This window comes from Centroberyx affinis, unplaced genomic scaffold, assembly GCF_046629955.1.
Source record: "Centroberyx affinis isolate AG114_WGS23_722 - 3 ecotype Tasmania unplaced genomic scaffold, CSIRO-AGI_Caff_v1 ptg005859l_1, whole genome shotgun sequence".
In the NCBI taxonomy this organism is placed as follows: domain Eukaryota; kingdom Metazoa; phylum Chordata; class Actinopteri; order Beryciformes; family Berycidae; genus Centroberyx; species Centroberyx affinis.
In genome coordinates this window covers 15,379-36,623 of record NW_027282971.1, presented here as the reverse complement: position 1 = coordinate 36,623, position 21,245 = coordinate 15,379, and the positions used below count along the sequence as shown (strand labels likewise).

General features: G+C 40.4%; 1 protein-coding gene across 1 annotated transcript in view; it reads left to right on the top strand.

The window, feature by feature from the left end:
* LOC139667896 (ubiquitin-associated and SH3 domain-containing protein B-like) overlaps nucleotides 1–21,245 on the top strand; it is a 64,773-nt gene that overhangs the window by 31,721 nt on the left and 11,807 nt on the right. Inside the window, exons 2-4 of the mRNA XM_071547380.1 lie at nucleotides 16,057–16,110; nucleotides 18,634–18,820; nucleotides 18,945–19,143. Coding sequence (XP_071403481.1) covers nucleotides 16,057–16,110; nucleotides 18,634–18,820; nucleotides 18,945–19,143 — 440 coding nt within the window. The remainder of the gene's footprint in view (nucleotides 1–16,056; nucleotides 16,111–18,633; nucleotides 18,821–18,944; nucleotides 19,144–21,245) is intronic.

Sequence of the window (21,245 nt, the reverse complement as noted above, 5' to 3'; positions counted from 1 at the left end):
TAATTTTGACCTTTATGGTCTTAACACATCTGTCCGTGTGCCTCATCCGTTCCACGTGATTCACAGTTCTGATTCACGGAAACACTTTCCGTGTCATTGGCCGTTTATGTCTTTACATTGTTTATGGAGCGTTTTGGGGGGGTTTAGAACGCAGTTACACGGAAGAGAAGTGACTAAATGTGTGGGCACAAAGTGTGACTAAACTTAACCCCAGGTTTTCTTTTGTTGATGTCTATCGCTTTTTAGTTTCATTTTCTCAAAGCAATAGTTAATTCACGGTACTCAGGAAAATGTATGTATGTGTGTGTAATTTAGGAGATTGTATCATCAATGAAGATAACATTTCATATAGCATATAACATATGTACTATAAATGTACAGAGGGATATTTTAATTGCCATTATATGGAGTGATATATTTTTATTACAGCTTTCATTTTTACGGTCGTCTCGCACAGTGATTCTCAACCTTTTTCATATAAAGGACCCTAATTTAGTCCACATTAGGGCCACAGACCCCCATTTGATGAGATTTTGTTTCTCGGTTCCCAAATCTGAAAATATTTTTAATGTCAGATATTCAATGTCATTTAATGTTATTTAATGTCAGATTTTGTCCAGAATTCCATGACTATCTCCATTGTAGGTAGAGAGGTAAGAGTGAAACTATGACCAAAACAGTCATTCTTCTACATTCTTTGGTGTTATGGTGTTAACTTCTAAATGACATAATGGTGAAGTTTAACACTTCATCAATGGGGGTGGTGGAAAAAAGTGCCACAGTTTCCTATAGAAGTAGTAGTGTTACTTTCCTGAATTTACTTGAGTAAAAGTAAAATTACTGCTTAACTTAAGTAGCCTAAAGTAAAAAGTAGTTTATTTAAAATGTAACCTACTCAGAGTAAAGATATTTTACAGGTTTTTATGGACTATGCTGAGTGTTATAAAAATAAGATTGTGAAATTCATGTCATTATTCCATCTGTGATAAAAAAAAAACACTGAAAATGTCCATCGCCATTACTACATTGATGTTTCCTTTGCTACAAGGCTAGCAAACTAGCTAACTAGCTAAACTAACTAACTCGCAAACTAGCTAAACAAAAACCAGGCGAATGCAAACAAATAATATTGTAGCTGGGTGGATGTTAACTAAGCTACTATCATGGATACATTTGAGGCTTTAATGTTACAGTTGGTAATTTTTTTTTTTTTTTGCAGATGAACTTTACTCTCTACTTGAGATTCTACATCATGTTTTACTCTTATTTAAAATGTAGCAAAGTAAAACACCTCAAAGCAACAAAAAGAAAACATAAAATTGCTGATTTAAAAATAAATGTTCCAAAATGTGCAACTACTCAGCTAGAGTAACAAGAGTATGATTCTCTTGGCCCTCAGGAATGAACATTATCCATTGATGCAAGCAGAAATGGATATTTGCCTTTGACTTGGTGCGTGGCTCACTAAAAACCACAGCAGGGTTTCATAATCCACACATACTTAAACAGAGAGGTGGGGTAGCTGCACAACTCAGAAGTTTCTTCTACACCTAGTTTGTAAATAGATTATGGGTTTTTTACACATTACAACCGCTATAGCCTTTTGCACACACTTGCATTTGGGAGCTATACTCCTACATAGCACATTAAATGAACCATGAACCTGCTAACAGTGGTGTAAAGTAACTAAGTACATTTACTCAAGTACTGCACTTAAGTACAATTTTGAGGTACTTGTACTTTACTTGAGCATTTCCATTTTATGCTACTTTGTACTTATACTCCACTACATTTTAGAGGGAAATATTGTACTTTTTACTTCATTACATTTATTTCACAGCTATAGTTACTAGTTACTTTTCAGATCAATATTTTATATTTAAAACATTTGATCATCTTTATAAAATAACTATAAAATAGCATTGTTATAGATTAGACTACCCACAGTACTTCTTCCACCGCTGCCTGCTAAACCATAACAGATAAGCTCTCCACCCTCTGTACCCACTTCCCTTGGCATTACATCTAATGCTCTTACCACTGTTCATATTAATAATGTCTTGTATGTTTCTGTGTATTTTCTTTATTGTGAGCATCTGTTGTGCTTTTAGGCCTCGCTGCAATGCAGTGAAGTCTTGAACTTGAACATTAGGGGACACATGCGTGTGTGATGTACAGGTCCGTTGTGTTGTATTGTATTGTGTGGGCGTATTTCTCAGTGCCTTGTCTGTTCCTCTTCCTGTCTCTGTGAGCCGAGCACTTCAGAGAGGATCTCTCTACGGTTGGAAAAATCACTTTCACATCTCAGTGGGCGAGAACTAGCGAGTGGTTTTCTCACACGCAGGGCATAGATTGTCAGTGTCTGATCGTTAGATGACAGAAAAGATTACAGCCATTACATGTCAAAATAATGACCTGTAGGCGAGGGGTGCAGCAATAATGTTTCAACAAATATAAAAAAATAAAAAAAAAACACATTCTGTAGATATGACTTTGATGGCTCTAGGGGGAAACAACCTCTTCACTCGCCTTCATTTTGAAGTTATAGCCTTTATTCGGTTTTAAATTTTTCAGCGCGGAGGAAGTAACACCATCAAGGGACGTTTTCTTACAAAGACCTTTTATTTAGTCTGCAGGCTCTCAACCCACAGTCTCTGAGAGTTTCTGCTGGGACGATCAGGCAGTGGTGCAGCTGTGGAGCAGTAACGTTATCATGGGGAATCAGGGCGTGGTAGCTGCTAGGGTTAGACAGATACATGGGGCCGATTTTGGCCTTTTATTAAAAAACAGATATCGGCGAGTCAGTGTGGTCCACCTCTCAAACGGATATGATGCAGTTTAATTGATTACCGGATCAATGCTACACTTGTTGTCTATGGGAAACTCTTAAATACAAACACAAGTATGCATAAATGTGGCGAGCTGAGGTTTCTTGACGTGCAACACCTGTCAACTTGCTTCACACATACAGCTTGTATCAACCACACTGACAGCAGAGAAATCACTTTTGAACTTTTCCCACTTATGGTATTTATTACCTAACATCACTTAAACCGGTGGTTCTCAACGTGGGTCCCGGGGACCACCAGGGGTCCTTGAGGGGGTTCCAGGGGGTCCCCAGCAAATTGATGAATTGTTAAACGTCAGCATTATTTCATTTACAAGAAGTTAACACAATTAGAGAATGTAGAAGAATGACTGTTTTGATCATAGTTTCACTGTTATCTCTCTACCTGCAATACAGATAGTAATGGAATTCTGGACAAAATCATATCTAGCAATAAAAATATTCTCAGATTTGGGTTTGAGAGACAAAATCTCATCAAATGTGGCCCTAATGTGGACTAAATTAGGGGTCCTTGATATGAAAAAGGTTGAGAATCACTGACTTAAACTATGTCAGTTTCACATACACTGTTTAGCAACCGATTCAACAATAACAACTTTAACCAAATCATTCCCATAACTTAATTTAACATAACTTTAACATAACTTAACACAACTTATTAGTGCTGAACAATGAATGCCGCACGGCATTCTGGGAAACATGGCAATGGGACGCCACAATATGTTTTATTGGTAGTAGTAGTTTTAGTCTTTAGTTTAGTTTTAGGGTCCCATGATGGTGTAAATGCTGTTTCAGAGGCTTTTCCACCCTGAAAAGAATACCGTGGGAAACACTGAATACTTGGAATGATGAAAGAAAGCCCAAAACCCCCAAAACATTGGTATCAATGTTGGCCTTCAAAATCCCATATCAGTCAAACCCCAAATCCCATATCAGTCAAACCCCAGCAACTTTCTCTCACCGCCAAGAAGACCATACTATTTCTTACTATTTCTTACTCACCAATTGCCTTTGGCTTCCTAACTCCATGTGCTTTGAGCCTTATTTTTGATTGACGTTGCAGATGGTCTGTCATTATCTGGTTTGTGGCTTTACAGTATAGGTAGTGTTGTCTTTGGGAAACACGGGATTTGACCGCCAGTCTTCCAACAAACTAAACAACTACCAGTCATACTGGCAAGAGCAGTCCGCTGTGGGCTGACAGTGACATTTTGTCATTTAACAGTAGAAAAGCCAAGCCGTCATCAACTAATGGCTGTTTTGAATTTTATAATTGAATTATCTCAGCTCTCAAAATGTCCCTCCATAACTTTTCCTAGACCGACTTTCTGTGCAAACCAATGTAGATTTTCAGAATCACATGAGGAAATAGTATAGGCCATAAGGTGAACTAAGAAAAAGTGGCTAGAAAGTGATTTTCGTTCCCACATCTGGGCACTACTTTTTAAATGCGTTTTTGCACCCTTATACACCCTTATGGACTTTGTGTTAAAAGTTCCATAAATGATCCATAAATGTATATAAATGTGAATAAAAAAAAACGAAAATTGTATGCTGCTGGTTTTGCTTGTAACTTCATTTATATTCATTTTAGCAACACAAAATATCTCTCAAACTGACATTTATACATGTACCTAAACATCTGAGACGAATATAGAAGTATTGATGCATTAGTATGCTCAAGTGTGAATTTAGACCATGAAATATGGCAACTTCAGTGATTGGCACCAAGCAAAATTACACATGGTAAAAACACTGATGTTTTATACATCAAAATTTTCAGTAGCCACTCTGTAATCAGAGGAAGAAAAAAAAATGCACATTTTGGCCCAAGATGGCTGAAATTAATCAAAATGCTACCCCACCCCCCTTAATTTTGAATAATGCCAAAAATGGACAATTCTACAATAGATGCATTACAGCTCAAAATCAGCCCAAAATATGGTATGCAATTATGTGTTAATGTCACAGCATGTCATGTCTGTAGTAATTGTAGCTATATTTACCCTCTTCAATTGACTGCTTAAAGGCTCTCGCTTAGACTCCCAAAATCCACTGGGCTTTCTAATGTTAATATCATAGAGAAGACTACCTAACTACAAGATCTTTCCAAAGCACCTCCACTTCATGCTGGATGTGTTTTTGCTGTGACTTAGGACAGCATAGAGCCACTCAGCTTAGTTCAGTGCTATTCAACAGCGTGATGAGGTCTGAAAAGTGAACATCAAGATGTCGCACTGCTGTACTGTTATCATGAAGACTCGGAGAGCGGTGAGGAGCCGGCCTTTGAGGCTTCGAGCGAGGCAGCTCTCTCTTCCCACTAGACCGGACTGATCAGGCCTCGCTTTGATCAGCAAACCTCAGGCCACGATCTCTCTGAATACGCTGGATTCGATTTCTTTCATGATTCAAACTGAAATTAGATCGCTCCCATAAATATGCTCCCTCCTGTGTTTACATGGGCTCCTCCTAGAATCCCCTCCAGCTTCTCATCGGCTTGTAGGACTCGGCTTAGGCCTCGCCTTGTGAAACAACATCCCAACATGACAGAAGCCTTGAGAGGCAAGAGGAAAAATACATAGTGTGGGATTTTCTTGGGGGATCTAATTATCTAAGTTTTCTCCAATTTGTTTTCTGTCATGTTGATTTCAATAAACAAGAAGACTTAAGACTTTAGACTTCAGAACAGGTGAATTTTTTTTTGTCTTATTTTTGTATCTCTGTAGTATTGAGATAAAAACAGGAAAAAAAAAATTAGAATGTAGACAATGGACCCTTGCAAAGAAACTCACCTATTTGTAAGTCAATATATTGAGATAGCAAAGGCAAAAAAAAGTTGGTAGAAGTTAGACCAATGTACCCTGGGATTTTTTTTTACCTGCTAGAAGTCAATATATTGAGAAAGCAAAAGAGAAGAATGAATTGCTAGAACTTAGAAATATGATCTTGGAGAAAAAAAAAACAATAGATGGGACTTAAGTAATGGGATCTCCCAAAGAATCACAATTTTATTTTAGTCCTACCTCCTGCAAACTGTCTGAAATCTGTTCCTCATCAGTTAGAGCCAAAAGAAAAGCAAGGCAAAGGTCTGTCCACGTAGGCGCTCCCGGTGTCCGTGGTCCATGGCCAGTGACCAGTTCAGTGCACACGGGAATGTAGGATAGTTGATGTAATAAGCCCTGAACAGATGCTCCAATGACGATTGGTTGTGCAATGGTATGAGCAAAAAGAAAAACAAAGCGTGGGGAGGGAAGGTCATTCATTTGAAAGGGATCACATGTTGTGGATGTGAACAAATCTGGGCCAAACCCAAGAAACCACACAGCGAAATTGTTACGGTTAATGAAACTCTGAGAGTGTAAAAAACATCTCCATGCCAGTGTTTCTATCAGGTCATTTATCACTTAGATCGTTTTTAACAGCAGGCCCCAGAGCCAGATCAGCTCTACAAGCTCTGGACAAATCAACACTTGTCAACTCAAAGTAAATGTCACTGAAAAATCAACAATTATTAACACTGGAAAATGCTGTGTGGAAAACCCAAACTTTAATCTGTGATGTTATAACCATGTACAGTGTAGTTTCCTAAAAATCGTCTGGATTTTTGCATAGTTTTGACACTGAATGTTATCAGATCTTCAACCAAATGTTTATTGAGGGAAGTTATGCAGCACCCAATTGTGACCTTGGTATTATAAGGTTCTATCTGATCTTTTTATCAAAACTGAGTCGCATGAACCTATACTATGAGTGGCTGTTGACATATGTGTGGTGTTATTTTTTTGAAAATAATGATTTTTGAGTCTGTAATTTCTAAAACAAAAGGACCCATCTCCATTTAACTCAATGGATGCAGAAACCTTTGAAGCCCAATATCTCAGAACTATCCTGAAGGCAGATAGAACCTTATAATTCTAAGCTCACGCAATGTCCCTGTCATCACCCCCTTTGACTCAATAACCGATTACACCACATTTAGCAACAATATCTGCAACCAAACACTTCCAGCAATAATTGATCACTCTCTTGGCGCCGTGGAGGAATTTTGGCCCGTTCTTCCATACAAAACTGCTTCAACTCAGTGACATTTGCTGGGTTTCGCGCATGAACTCTATGTATTAAGTTCTACCCCAAAACCTTACTGGAGTTTAGGTCTGGACTTTGGAATTTCTTCTTCAACCACACCGATGTAGACTTTCTGCTGTGTTTTGGATCATGGTCTTGCTGCATGACCCCGCGGTAGCTTCAGCTTCAGCTTAATGGATGGATGACCTGACATCCTCCTGTCGGATTCTCCAATACAGAGCAGAATTCATGCAGTATAGTTCCTTTCAACGGTGGCAAGTCATCCAGATCTTGATGCAGCAAAGCGTTCCCAAACTAAGACACCGCTGCCACCATGTTTGACCATTGGTATGAGGCCTTGACCGTGGAATGCAGTGTTTGGTTTTCACCAGACGTAACAGTGCCCATAAATTGGCCCAGAAATATCCACTTTTGACTCTTCTGTCCATGATCCCGAACAGAAATTGCTCCAGAAGTCCTGAGGATCATCCAGGTTTCTTAGGGAACAGTGGTTTCTGCCTTACTATTGTACTCATTTTACCTCAGTGTCTCTCTGATGGTGAAGTCATGAACACTGACTGTAGCTGAGGCAAGAGATCCCTGCAAGATTCCTGGAAGGGTTTTCTCTAACTTCCTGGATTATTGTACTCCTTTTTCTTGGAACGACTTTGGCATACAGCCGGATTCACCCGTATCGCTAACTTTCTCCATTTGCACCACATGCCTCTGACTGTCTTTGATGGAGTCCCAGAGCTTTAGAAATGGCTATGGCACATTTTCCAGTCTGGAAAGAAAGAAAAGTCTTCAGGAATTTCCTTTGACCGTGGCTTGATATGGCTCTGCCACCTGTGTACTTACAACTTTGCTCTTGCCTGATATCAGGCAGAATTGTCAACTCGTTCCACTCCATTTCCATCTTCAGTCTGACATTGCCTCCACTCTAACCGATTTCCGTGGGGGAGGGGGATTCGATTTTCCCTAACCAATCACTAGAGACCGACGTATCCGCCTGAATCTAACGTCATTTTAAGTCGACACTGATGCGTAGCCATGACAACACCAGAGATGGTTCAGAAAGTATAGAGCATCTTCGACAACACGGAGTGAAGTAAAAACAAAGTATTTCGGATTTCAAAGTAATTGGTACTTTTAATCGATTTAGAACAGCCTGGATAGCAGCATCTATCTTGTCTATAGCGGTCGCCATTGTTATTACTCCTCCTTGGTTCGGGCGCACAGCTTGACAACAGCTTGACAACGCCGTTAGTCCCACCCGTGGAACTGATTGGCTAATCGTTATTCCCCCCCGGTGCTCATTGGACGGATCATTTTTCAACCGAGAAACCGCTGTTTCATGTCACGATGCCAGACCAGAATCAGTCAACTCGGTGGAGTGGGCGGAGTCAAAGGTCTGGACCCAGGCAAACTTTGCTCTGATGGTGAGGGTCAAAATCAGTCAGCGTGTTGGACAGGATTTGCCCAAATCTATGGATCCTGGACTGTGCCAGTTAGTGGGCTTATGAGTGGATAGGGAGTGGGGGAGGTGCGTCATACTCTCAATAATTATTAGCTTGGCACATTGGTTGCACATTGGTCATCTAATGAGAAAGAGTCATCCTGTAATTAAGTGTGGCCCAAGCAGGCAGTGTCAGCAGTATTGAAATGAATTATGAGATGTATACGGAAGAGGAAAGCAGATTAGTAAATGGAATAACAAAAATAACAATTTAAAGGAATAGTTCACCCAAAAATGAAAATTCTGTCATCATCTCCTCCCCCTCATGCCAGTTGAAACACAGGTGAAGTTTGTCCATATAAGACACAGGGAGGCTGCCAGCACAACTCCATAGCAGCCTTCTCCAAAACAACTGAAGTCAGTGGGGACCAGTTCTTCAGAGTTCCAAAAAGTCCTACAGTATATTTACACCATCATTTAGTGCAAATCTTAACTACGGCTGATCGATTTGCAACAAATAATGGTGTATAGGTCTTTCTAATCACAGTGTGATTGTTTGGCTGTTTTTGTTTAGGAACTCTAAAGAACAGGTCCCCATTGACTTCAGTTGTTTTGGAGAAGGCTGCTACCAAGTTGTGCTGGCAACCTCCCTGTGTGTTATATGGACTAACAAACTTCACCTGTGTTTCATTTGGCATGAGGGTGAGTAGATGATGACAGAATTTTCATTTTTGGGTGAACTATTCCTTTAAAGTGGTAATCTGTGAGATTTGCGTTTTTTTATTTTTTTATTTTGTCTCCATCTCTGGTGCTCAGCGCTCACTGTGACGTCTTTCTCCTTGGATTTTCTGTTGATGCAGTTTGAGTTTCTCTTTTCTTTGTCTGTTCAGCCATGGTGGCTCTCGCTGCTCATGCTAACTACCTAGTTCTTCTTCTATTTATTCTAAACACACTGGAAATGAGAGGATTTTTCCCAGGAAAGAGGTACCAGACACCGGCTGTTTAGAACAGACTATGTAAAAGCTTTCATGGACTGTTTATAGGTTGAATCAATCAGTGATAGAGAGTATAGCAAAACAGACATTTATTTATATGGAAATGTCATGGATTATCAGTATAAATGTCTTTTTGAAAATAATTTTGCAGATCAAGTTATAGATCCAGTAATTTATTCATTGATTAAAACAGAATTTTTTTTTTTTTAATTATCTACTAATTAATTAATAATAATTCTCCACTGAACAAGTGAATAATAATAATTATTATACTATAATTATTGTCATGGCTCACTCCAGGGTCCATACAAATCTGGCCTGGTTGTTAGCAAAAGTCTTCAAACAGCTAGAGATAATTATTATGAGATAGTGAGATATTGAAGGCTCATTCCATTTTCACACCTTAAGATTTCACCTTTGATTAGCTTGCACACCAACTCTCATTTCTCATTTTTGCTCTCAGACCCCCTCTGAACTTTTATAACCCACAAAAACAACTGAATATTTTTTCACGGCAGTGTAGCCTGGCATTGACAATGAGTGGGAGACTATCTTTGCAGAAGCTTTCACACCCAAAACCTCTAGACATTATTGTATCAGTTTTGAGCCAGTAAATGCACCTTCACGCTCATCAAATCATCTTTCTCACTCGCTGTCACAACAACTTTTTCCATCTTGTCCAATCCATTCTCTATGGAGCTGCACATGTGACATGACAGATGAGGAGATGGAGAAGATTTCCCCGCTCCCTCTATATGTATATTTGGCATATGCTAGGAACTATCAGTGGTGGAAAGTAACTAAGTACATTTACTCAAGTACTGTTCTTAAGTACAGTTTTGAGATACTTGTACTTTACTTGAGTATTTCCATTTGATGCTACTTTATACTTCCACTCCACTACATTTCAGAGGGAAATATTGTACTTTCTACTCCACTACATTTATTTGACAGCTTTAGTTACTTTTCAGATGGAGATTTGACACAATGGATAATATAACAAGCTTTTAAAATACAACACATTGTTAAAGATGAAACCAGTGGTTTCCAACCTTTTTGGCTTTTGACGTCTTACAAAAAGCAGTGTGTAGTCGGGTCACATTTCAGATGTCTATGAGTTGTTAACAGCTCCACCAAATAGTGATTTTTCCCTCTAAACCTCACATGGTTTCATTTCAATAAATGTTCAAATGATCCCATATTTCAGCAAAAATCAAAGATTAGAGAAAAAGTCCAAAAACTGAAAACAGATTTGTGTATCAGAACTTGTGTAAAAACTTTTTTCTTCTTTCCTCTCCCATTAATCATCTCACGACCCCTCAGATTTATCTGGTGACCCTTTGGAGGGGCCCGACCCCTAGGTTGGGAACCACTGGACTAAACTAGCTAACTGTATGTAAAGTAATTCAAACTAGCTCCACCTCCAGCAGCTACAACAGTAACATGCTGCTTACACACTGATGCTACTCTACCACTACTTTTACTTGAATATTTTAACTACATTTTGCTGCTAATACTTATGTACTTTCACTTAAGTAGGATTTTTCATGCAGGACTTTTACTTGTAATGGAGTATTTTTACATTGCTGTATTGGTACTTTTACTTAAGTAAAGGATCAGAGTACTTCTGGGAACTATACTAGGAATCGCAGTGGAATTGCATTTGGGTGGGTATATATATCTGTTCTTGACAGTCTAACTGCCTCACTAACTGACTAACAGGCTGACAAATTGACTGACGTTCACATCACAGGACCTACTTCTCTTTTCCAGCCCTCGGTCATGATTGTGAAAGCCCCGTGTGTTTCGGTCAGATACTAGTTTGTGTTTAAACACTGCATGCTGCCCAGGTGCTAGTATGCGGTAAGGCTTTCCTTTATGTTCTCCGTCTCTGGCTTGATTTACTGTTGCATGGGGTGTGGGTGTGTGATGAAGTGGTTTAAGAAGTCCCTTCCTTAAACAGAAACCTTCAGCCTCCCTGTCACGGTCTCTCTTCCTTCTTTCTCTCTCTCTCTCACACATGTGCATGGTGTGTAGGTTCACACCTGGGTCTGACAGCAGCTTTATAAAAACCAGACAGCCATCGATAAGCTGACTGTGTTTCTGCTCTGGTGGTGAAGTCACATCTTGAGGTTTTTTTTTTCTTGTCTGAAAAAATCTGATATCGGCCAGTCAGTGTTTTTCCAACTGCCGATATGATGGAGGTGAGAATATGATCTCATTCAACAGTTTAAGGGTGTCAGGGTGTCAAACCTGCAGTGAAACCTGTCTCACCCTGCCTTAAGGTGCTGCTAACACACCGAAAAGAATTTCATTAGTGTGACTTTCAGTGGAGAGTTTTAGTGTCCCATGATGGTCTAAATCAGTGGTTCTCAACCTTTTTCATATCACTAATTTAGTCCACATTAGAGCCACGGACCCCCATTTGATGAGATTTTGTCTCTCGGACCCAAATCTGACAATATTTTTTATTGTCAGATATGATTTCGTCCGGAATTCCATGACTATCTGTACTGTAGGTAGAGAGATAACAGTGAAACTATGATCAAAATAGTCATTCTAAAATGACAAAATAATGAAGTTTAACAATTCACCCCCTGGAATGCCCTCAAGGACCCCTGGTGGTCTCCGGACCCCACATTGAGAACCACTGATCTAAATGCTGTTTCAAAAGCTTTTCCATTTTTTTTTTTTTTTTTTTTTCATTTTTTAACATGAACATGGTCAAAAATATATGCAAAGTTCACTGGCACAAAATATCCACTATCAGTAGCTTCAATCCAGAAATATCGGTATCTGGTCGAACCCTAATACATACAGTAATCATGCAGTCATACATGCACAAACCTATACACTTGCACACACACACACACACACACCTCTGCAGCACCTCAACCCCCCCCCCCCCCCACTCCTCCCATCCCACAGGAGCAACGTCTATTGTCACCGTGCGTGCCGAGGAGAAGGAAATTGCATTAGCTTTCAGAAGTTCTTATCTCCTGAGCAGTGGCTAATTAGATTCTCTGGGCCTGTTATGAATAATCTGATCTGCGGCTCCTTCTCCCGCTTATTAGCCGAGCCTTCAGGTGTTACCGAGTCAAGGCTGGAGGAGCGGAGGGACGAGTCAGCGTTGTATTTGCGTTGTCTTTTAAACAGCTCCTTTTATCATTTTTGCTGCGTGACACATACCAGTGACTGAAAACCAGTGGAAATACTGTACAGTGGCAAAATGAAAGTTGAGGTGACACCCAGAGCTGCTATCTGCATCGTTTTGTCAAATCAGTACCTGGATATCTTTCTGATCAGTGCAAAACAGTTGCCAAAGCTGTTTTAATACAAATTTTCCTCCTGCCATAATATCATATTGTAAAAAATATTGTGCTTTTTGGCCATCTGTCAAATGCTCTGCTGGGATTAGTTCAACTGTTTAGAAGAGTGATTCTCAACCTTTTTCATATCAAGGACCCCCATTTGATGAGTTTTTGTCTCTCGGACCCAAATCTGAGAATATTTTTGTTGTTAGATATGATTTTGTCCAGAAAACTATCTGTATTGTAGGTAGAGAGATAACAGAGAAACTATGATCAAAACAGTCATTCCTCTACATTCTCTAATTGTGTTAACTTGTTGTAAATTAAGTAATGCTGAAGTTGAACAATTCATGAATTTGTTGGGGACCCCCTGGAACCCCCTCAAGGACCCCTGGCGGTCCCCGGACCCCACGTTGAGAACCACCGGTTTAGAATGTATACTCCACTTTTCCACTTTTAGTATTTGTTCTGTTGATAATAATCAATCAATAGTGTCTAGTCTACCTTCTGAATTGAAAGTGACTTGACCTTAAGTGACCTTTCCCAGGACAGCCAGGAAAAGCAGATAATAAATAGATAGATATCAGCAGCATGCACAGTGAGAATATAATTCACGTAACGAGCCGACCCCCAAAGCGAACCCTCGCCATGAATCACTTTCTCGATGTAACTGGAAGTCATTTGTTACGGTTAAGAGGAGTCATCCCTCGGTGATTTACTCACACGTTTGATTTAAAGGGCTTTCAGCGCACAAATGGATCGTCCCCCACACTGCCCTGGAGGAGCTTCTTAGAAACTGACACTTCCTCTGAGTCAGGATTCCACGTTCAGCCTCCAGACTGTGTTGGCTAGTTGTTAGTGCTGTGCTCAAGTCTTGTGTCACGGAATAAGTTTGGCTCGGTTTTTCAGAGCATGCACTAATTCTGCTGATTTCATAGTTCCCGATAAATCTAACTCATCGCTGATCTACACTCAGGGATGGAAAGAGTGCCAAAATATTCTGCTCAAGTGGAAGTACTTACTTTGCTGAAATTTTACTTAAGTAGAATTTCAATTACAGGAGCAAATCTACGCATGTAAAAGTATAAAGTTACTTACCCATGCAATAGAAAAAGGATGGGAGACAAAAGACCAAATTAGGTTCTTTTAATTGAAAAACAAAACAAAACAAAATAAAGCACATAAAGTAAACTGTGAACACAACAGTGTAATGTGTTAAACAGGTGCTGTGTTATGGAGAGCAGGGTCAGAAGCGTCTTCTGAAATTCATGTCATTATGAGATTTGTGATTTTAAAAATTGAAAATGCCCAGCCCATACAACAACCAGGCTAACACAAACCAATAATGGATGCATGTTAACTAAGCTACTATCATGGGTACGTTTGATAAATAATTATAATTTGATGTGAAATTATTTATTTGATGAAATAATTTGATACATTTAGAGTGGCATACACATACTTGTAACTTGTATCTATTTGAAAAAAATTCAGTTCAGAAGAACCCTGATTTGTTTTGGTTGTCTGAAGGTGATATGTTGAGTTGGCTCTTTAATGAGGAGATTTTTGTCTTAGCAAGATTTATAGAAAATGCATGGCAGCTAAGACAGAGAACACTGTATCCAACATAATAGGACATTTCTGCCATGGAAACTGAATGTTTTTGAAATGTTCTCCTTTTGAATTTGTGGAACTTACATTATGATTTGTCATGTGGCCATCCTGGCTGTTGTTGCTGTCTAGTGTCTTGTAAGCCCATATGGGCTGGGCACCATAAATGGTGCAGCACACTCAAATAAACACATCAATCAATCAATCAATGTAACTCCACATACTTGCTTACAAAAGAGCCTTCACAATTTGTCCTCTGTAATGCATGTGGTTTAAAATGCTGTGGAGTATAACAAATCAGTCAAAACTGAACCCAAATAAAAGTAAAATTACTGTCTTCAAAGATTACTAAAAAATGTACACAAAAAAGCCACTCAATTTCACTAATGAGAGTAAAATTTGTAGTTTATTCCTTCCACCAATATCAAACACGCACACTCTAACCCAAACTCTGACCTGTGAGAAAACGAACTCATTTCCATTTCCCTTTGTTCTTCTCTCTGATTAGACTGTTGCTGAATTTTCTGCTTAAACATTCACTGCAGTCAGTCAGTGGAATAGGGAAAACAGCTGAATAATTCACAGGTTTTCTCTTCTTTTTTTCCAGTGACATTACTTTTTACCTTACCCCAGTGGCATTTCTGTTCAGTTTGCAGTCAACACCTTTGAACCTTTGCCATAGTTCCCCTCTCCCCTCTCTGAAACCTCTTACTCTCGGGCTATATTTATTCAGCGACGGGTGCATCTCGCGGTGAAACTGTTTATACAGTCAAAGTTTCCACATAAGGTGCGCATCCGGAACCGTTCTACCTTTATTTGCCGTCCGCTCCCAGAAAACTCCAGAGGATAAGAAATACTGTACAGAGCGCCAGATCAGTGTGACCCCGTGCTGCTAAGCTGGTTTGGAAAGAGAAGTGAAACTCAGTGCAAGAAAAGACTCGGTGCACCCAACAGCCCGTCTGAGTGAAGTAATTGTGAAACATTGCGTTAACACTTTTTGAACTGTACGACCACAAGTCATGCACTGTTGAAGCACACGGTTTGGAATGCAGATGAGTTAACTTGCAGGTGAAAATTCCTAGTGCTGTTGAAGATAATAGTCTACTGGAAATTTCGTGGACCCAGTAATGGTGTTTCCTATCAACTTTTATGATTGAAATGTCATCTTTAGGCCTTGTGGATGAAATTCAACTTGGTTGCTAAGAGTTGCGTGTTGGGCAATTTGCGTAATTAGCATAATTAGTCAAGTAAAATAAAGAAGAAAATCAAAAATCGTCACAGACTTCTCAGAGTAAGTTTATTTTAATGGTAATGTACTGCATAGTGCATATGAAATATAAGAAAACATTTCTAGCCTCATTGTCATGCCCTTATTAGCATAATCATTAATAAAAACACCATATTTAATGAAAAAAGTGACAATTCAAAAATGCTCAAAAATTGGCCCAAGTTAGCTCATTTGAAAGGTAGATTGTAACAAAAATCCAACCATTTACATAATTTAGGATATTTAGCGAAAAAATCACAGAATACAGAAAACAGCAATAAATTCACTTAAAGTTAACTTTGAACAACAACCACAACCTCACACTCAATGGCCTTCACCCTCTTCATCATCTCTCTCCTCATTCCCTTCAGCCTCCTCATCTTCTTTGTCTTCGTCTTCATGTACTGTGAATGGGTTGCAGCAGCGGACGTGTAATATGGAGAGATACACACAATTGTAACAACAAGCCTTTTTCTCTCTCTCTCTTTTTTGCTCTTTTACAGACTGAAAGCACTAGTGTCAACAGGAGGCCGGAGTGTGCAAGCAGCATGCGACTGGTGAGTTCAAACAACCAGCATGCATATATACACACATGCAAACATTCACATTTACAAGTCAGTGAGGTCGTAACATGTTACACTGCCCTCTGCTGTAGAGAAGTGTGTCCATATCATTTGCAGGTGTTATAGCTTTGGCAAAATCTTAGGATAAATATTTGATTTTTTTTTTGCAGAAACAAAGCATGCTTCTTATTTGATAGTAAAAAAAAATTGTATTGTTGCATTGTACAATCCATAGTTGTGTCTATTTTATTATGGAGACTGTCTTCTGCCTTGTAAATCCTGTAATTCTGGTACCCGATCACAGGACTGGGTAGTTTTAAATACTCCATGCATAAATTCTGAACTTGGCAACACTGGTTTCTGGTACCATACACCAGTGGTTCTCAACATGGGGTCCGGGGACCGCCCGGGGTCCTTGAGGGGGCTCCAGGGGGTCCCCAGCAAATTGAGAAATTGTTAAACTTCACCATTATTTCATTTACAAGATGTGATCACAATTAGAGAATGTAGAAGAATGACTATTTTGATCATAGTTTCACTGTTATCGCTCTACCAATACAGATAGTCACGGAACTCTGGACAAAATCATATCTAACAATAAAAAATATTCTCAGATTTGGGTCTGAGAGGCAAAAACTCATCAAATGGGGGTCCGTGGCTCTAATGTGGACTAAATTATGGGTCCTTGATATGAAAAAGGTTGAGAATCACCTAATAAATTGAACAGACTGCAAAACTCTTTTTGAATTTGTAATTTCTTGTCCCCCCTTTAAAGCAATGAAATCTCACATTTTCTACATGTTTGTGATTGCTTTTCAAATGCATGTCACCTGAATGTTGCTGACTGTTTGACTGCTGGAACATGTGACTGAATTATACTGAAGATTTTCTTTGACATTTTTCGGAATGTTTTTTCGTTCTCATCAGGTCTGTCTCGACACTACCCGATTAAGTACAGAATAAATGAAAAATGAAACTAAGGATATTCATGACATTTCCTCACAAAAGCTAGAGGCCCAGATTCACCAAAGGTTTGTGCAGGGAAGCGCGAGAATGATCATATCGGAAAGATTGCTCTTAATTCGCTGACACTTCGCAACGCCAACTCTGAATTACTGTGGCACATATAAGATCCTTTGTGAGGAGGCGTGAAGAGTTCATCCATTCAGAGCGGCTGCCATCATTGCTGCAGCATCGTCACCAAGAAGTCACACAGCAGGGAAGAGAGTTTTTTGTCTAGAATCTCAGATCAGAGCAGAAAACGCTCCAATTATAAAGGGGCTTTAGGGCAAGAGAGCCAGCCTCGGTGGACTAGTCTTGCAGCTGAAGCAGTTTGCACTTGCAGTTGGTAATGAAGGGGCGATTTGCTTGTGCAGTGCTCTTTTCAGGGTTTTTGTTTGCCCCCAGTGGTGTAGTGCAGGGTATACGCAGGTATAAGGCGTATACCTACTTATTTTTCAGTCGGCATTGCGTATACCCACTTCTAAATCCCCTCTGATGCGCATCATTCAGTAGTTTGCTGCAAAGAGCGAGAGAGAGAGAGAGAGAGAGAGAGAGAGAGCGTGACAGAGAGAGAGAGAGACAGACCGCACAAAGAGACTACTTCTGTTTGGATCCCTTCCCAACTCGTCTCTCCCTAACATTTTCGTCTCGTTTTTATCCGTTGACGAAATTGTCAATACATTTCGTGATAGTTTTTGTCATCATGAATTATTTTTTATTTTGTTATCTCGTTTTCGTCATTGAAAAAATGTCGTTGACGAAAAACAATGACGGAAATTATTCGCCAAGGAAATTAACACTGTAATATTTGCAAACTGCCCCTTGACAAATAATGTAAATTTTATAATAGTGGCACACTCTGGCCTACACTATCTGTTGCAAATCAGCTGTTCCAAGAGACAGTTTACAAAAGAAACTACTGGCCCATAGACTACTTGCAAGGTGAGAGAATAGTTGTCCAATTTCCATGTGTGGATGGGCTAAGGAATAAGGAATAGTTCACTCAAAATACATAATTATGTAGTTGTCTCACCCTATAGTCTGTGGGCCAGTATTGATTGCAAAACCTGCACCTCTTCTGTGGCTAATGTTAATTTCATAATGATCCTTACTCCCTGAAGTCAAGCAGTAGAAGTTAAGTGACAATGTGAAATGCTACTGGCCCATTTTTGGGTGAACTAAATATGCAGAGTAGTCTTACATGTCACTGTTTATAACACAGGGCGTTTATCCTTTGCTGGACGGGCCGCTTTAAAAAAAAAATGTGGGGCATAAATTAAGAGTATACCCACTTCTCCAGGCACCACTACACCACTGTTTGCCCCACAACTTGATTTGCATAAATTTCCTAGTGAATAAGTCGAAAACTATGCGCTCTTAGCTCAAGAAACCGAGGCACAAAAACATGTAGACTGCCCTTGCAATCTTAGTGAATCTGGACCTGAGGCTTCCTCCTGCTTTCTTTTACCTCCATCTCCATCTCCATCTCCACCTGGTTGCCCCCCTGCCCCCCAGGCTGTTCTCCCATGTGGACGACCCGTTCCTGGATGACCCGCTGCCCAGGGAGTTCGTCCTCTACCTTCGACCCAGCGGGCCGCTACAGAACCAGCTCTCCCACTTCTGGCAACAGAGTCGAGTCACTTGTGGCAAAAACAAAGCCCACAACATCTTCCCCCACATCACCCTCTGCCAGTTCTTTATGGTGAGTTGGAGAGGACTGAACTGAACTTAGGGTTTGACCGATATGGCTTTTTGTAGGCCGATACAAACAACAAGTTGCCTTCATCCCTGTGTACTCTCATACCTCCTCACTCCCTTCTCAACAGTGTGCGGACCAGAAGGTGGAGGCTCTCTGCGAGGCCCTCCAGGCCACCGTAGCCCAGTGGAGGGGTCGATTTCCCAGCCCCCTCCCCCTAGAGCTCTACACATCCTCCAACTTCATCGGTCTTTTCGTGGAGGAGCAGATCGCCGACGTCCTCAAGCAGTTTGCGGCCGACTTCGCCACGGACGCTGCCAGGAAGGCAGGTAGGAACCACAAAGGGGTAAAAACAGATTGCTAAGGCACCGTGGACTCCTGACATCCTGGGTTTGAATCTGGTCTAGGACCGTTATTGCATGTCATTCACCTCTCTCTCTCTAAACACGTTGTAGCTCAGTGGCTTTCAGTCCTGGTTGTCAGGGGGACTGCCCATTGTTCCGACGGGCCATTATTCCGAAACCCCAATAGTCCGAAAAATGTCCACCCATTGGACCGAAAGCCCATTTGTCCGACAGCCCGTTATCCCGGAGGTGGTTGGGTTGAGGCATGGGGTCACTGAGGGTTAGAGCAAGCTTATGGTCAAGGCTGTCAGAAGCCATGGTTGTGGATGGAGCCAGGCATGGAGTTTTCAGACTATTGGGGTTTCGGAATAATGAGCCGTCAGAACAATGGCACGGCACCGTCCTCAGGACCCAGGGTACTGCTCTATTTTATCAGCTCGTTAATTGCATTCACCTGGCATCCCAGCTGTAAAATAATCCCTGATTTCTTGGAGGATGAGCTGTTCTGGAAGCAGAAATAATCATATTAGTTGGGTTAAACCTTTAATGGGTGGAGCCAAAGAGCCACATTTTTCCCGAGCGCAACTTAGCTAACTGGCAAACTTGAATGTCAAAGAAGGAACTCTGGTCAAAATATAAATAAAAAATATAAATGGCAATGACTTATTTTTTTCATTCACTCCCTCCCATGGCATTTGTGATCCTGGAAGGTCAGCATGTTAGCTAACTAGCTTACCTGGATACCTATAGGCTAGTATGGCTAGTTTGAACTTGGAAGGTCAGCTAGGCTAACTAGCTAACCCAGGGGAGTGTATCTATGTTCCCAGGGTCCTATGTTCCCAGGGTCCTATGTTTAACCCTAACCCTAACCCTAACTAACCATATTAAGTGAATATAGAGCTGGGGAACATCTTTTTGAGGTTCCCATTATGTGCTATATAGAGCTGGGGAACATAGGACCCTGGGAACCTAGGACCTTGGGAACATAGGACCCTGGGAGAGCACATATGTAGAACTAGGACCCTATAGGACCCTGGGAACATAGGAATGACTGCCTAACCCAGAGTCAATATCTTAGTTAGGGTAGATTGTATTTTTTCAGTTAGTAGCAGAGCACTAGGCTTCATACTATCAAACTGATGTAAGTTACATGAAGATAAGGTATCCTAAGGAAGACAAAGCATAAATCCTGAAACTTCTGAAAATATAATTGATTTTTGTTTTGGATGGGGTATGTTTGCCTTACGGTCATAGTTTTTAATTTACCGTTGCATCACTGGATATAGTCAGTGATTTAGAATACCTCTCACCTTCAGTCATGTAAGCACTCACCTTTCTTTTTCAACAGCTAAATGATTGGTGTGATGGTGGCCATGCTGGGTTATTAAAGCACTCACTCCATCTGTCACTGTGGCTTTTTTAAACACAGGCGAAAATGAGACTGACTGCCAAAGGTATTTGCGGCAGCTGTTAAGTGCCAAATCCTGAGTGGCAGATTAGAGCTGCGTTCGGCTCGCTGTAATGCTCTGTCATTTCACTAGCTCTCTGCTTCCCGGTGAAGTAGAGACGGATTAGAACATGTTCATCAAAACGCGATATAAAAATGTTGTTGACACAGAGGACATCGGTTTTACTCTGCAGTTTCCATCACAAATACTAGTTTGAGTTCATGATCAGAATATTTTTTGGAGTCATTCCTATGTTCCCAGGGTCCTATGTTCCCCAGCTCTAGGGTTAGGGTTAGGGTTAGGGTTAGGTTGGTTGCTTGTAGATATTTACCCAGAGCCCTGACCACAACTGTTTCAAGGGTTAGGGTTAGAGACCTTCAAAATCAAATAAAATGATAACCATTGGTTTTGTTGTGTTTATATAGCTGTTTTGAAGCCTTGTTCCAATAAAAAAAAACTGGATAATATTTATGAAATATTTTAACTTGAAACTGGGGAATATAGGACCCTGGGAACATAGGACCCTGTGAACATAGGACCTTGGGAACATAGGACCCTGGGAACATAGGACCCAGGGAACATAGGACCCTGGGAACAGAGGACCCTGGGAATATAGGACCCAGGGAACATAGGACCTTG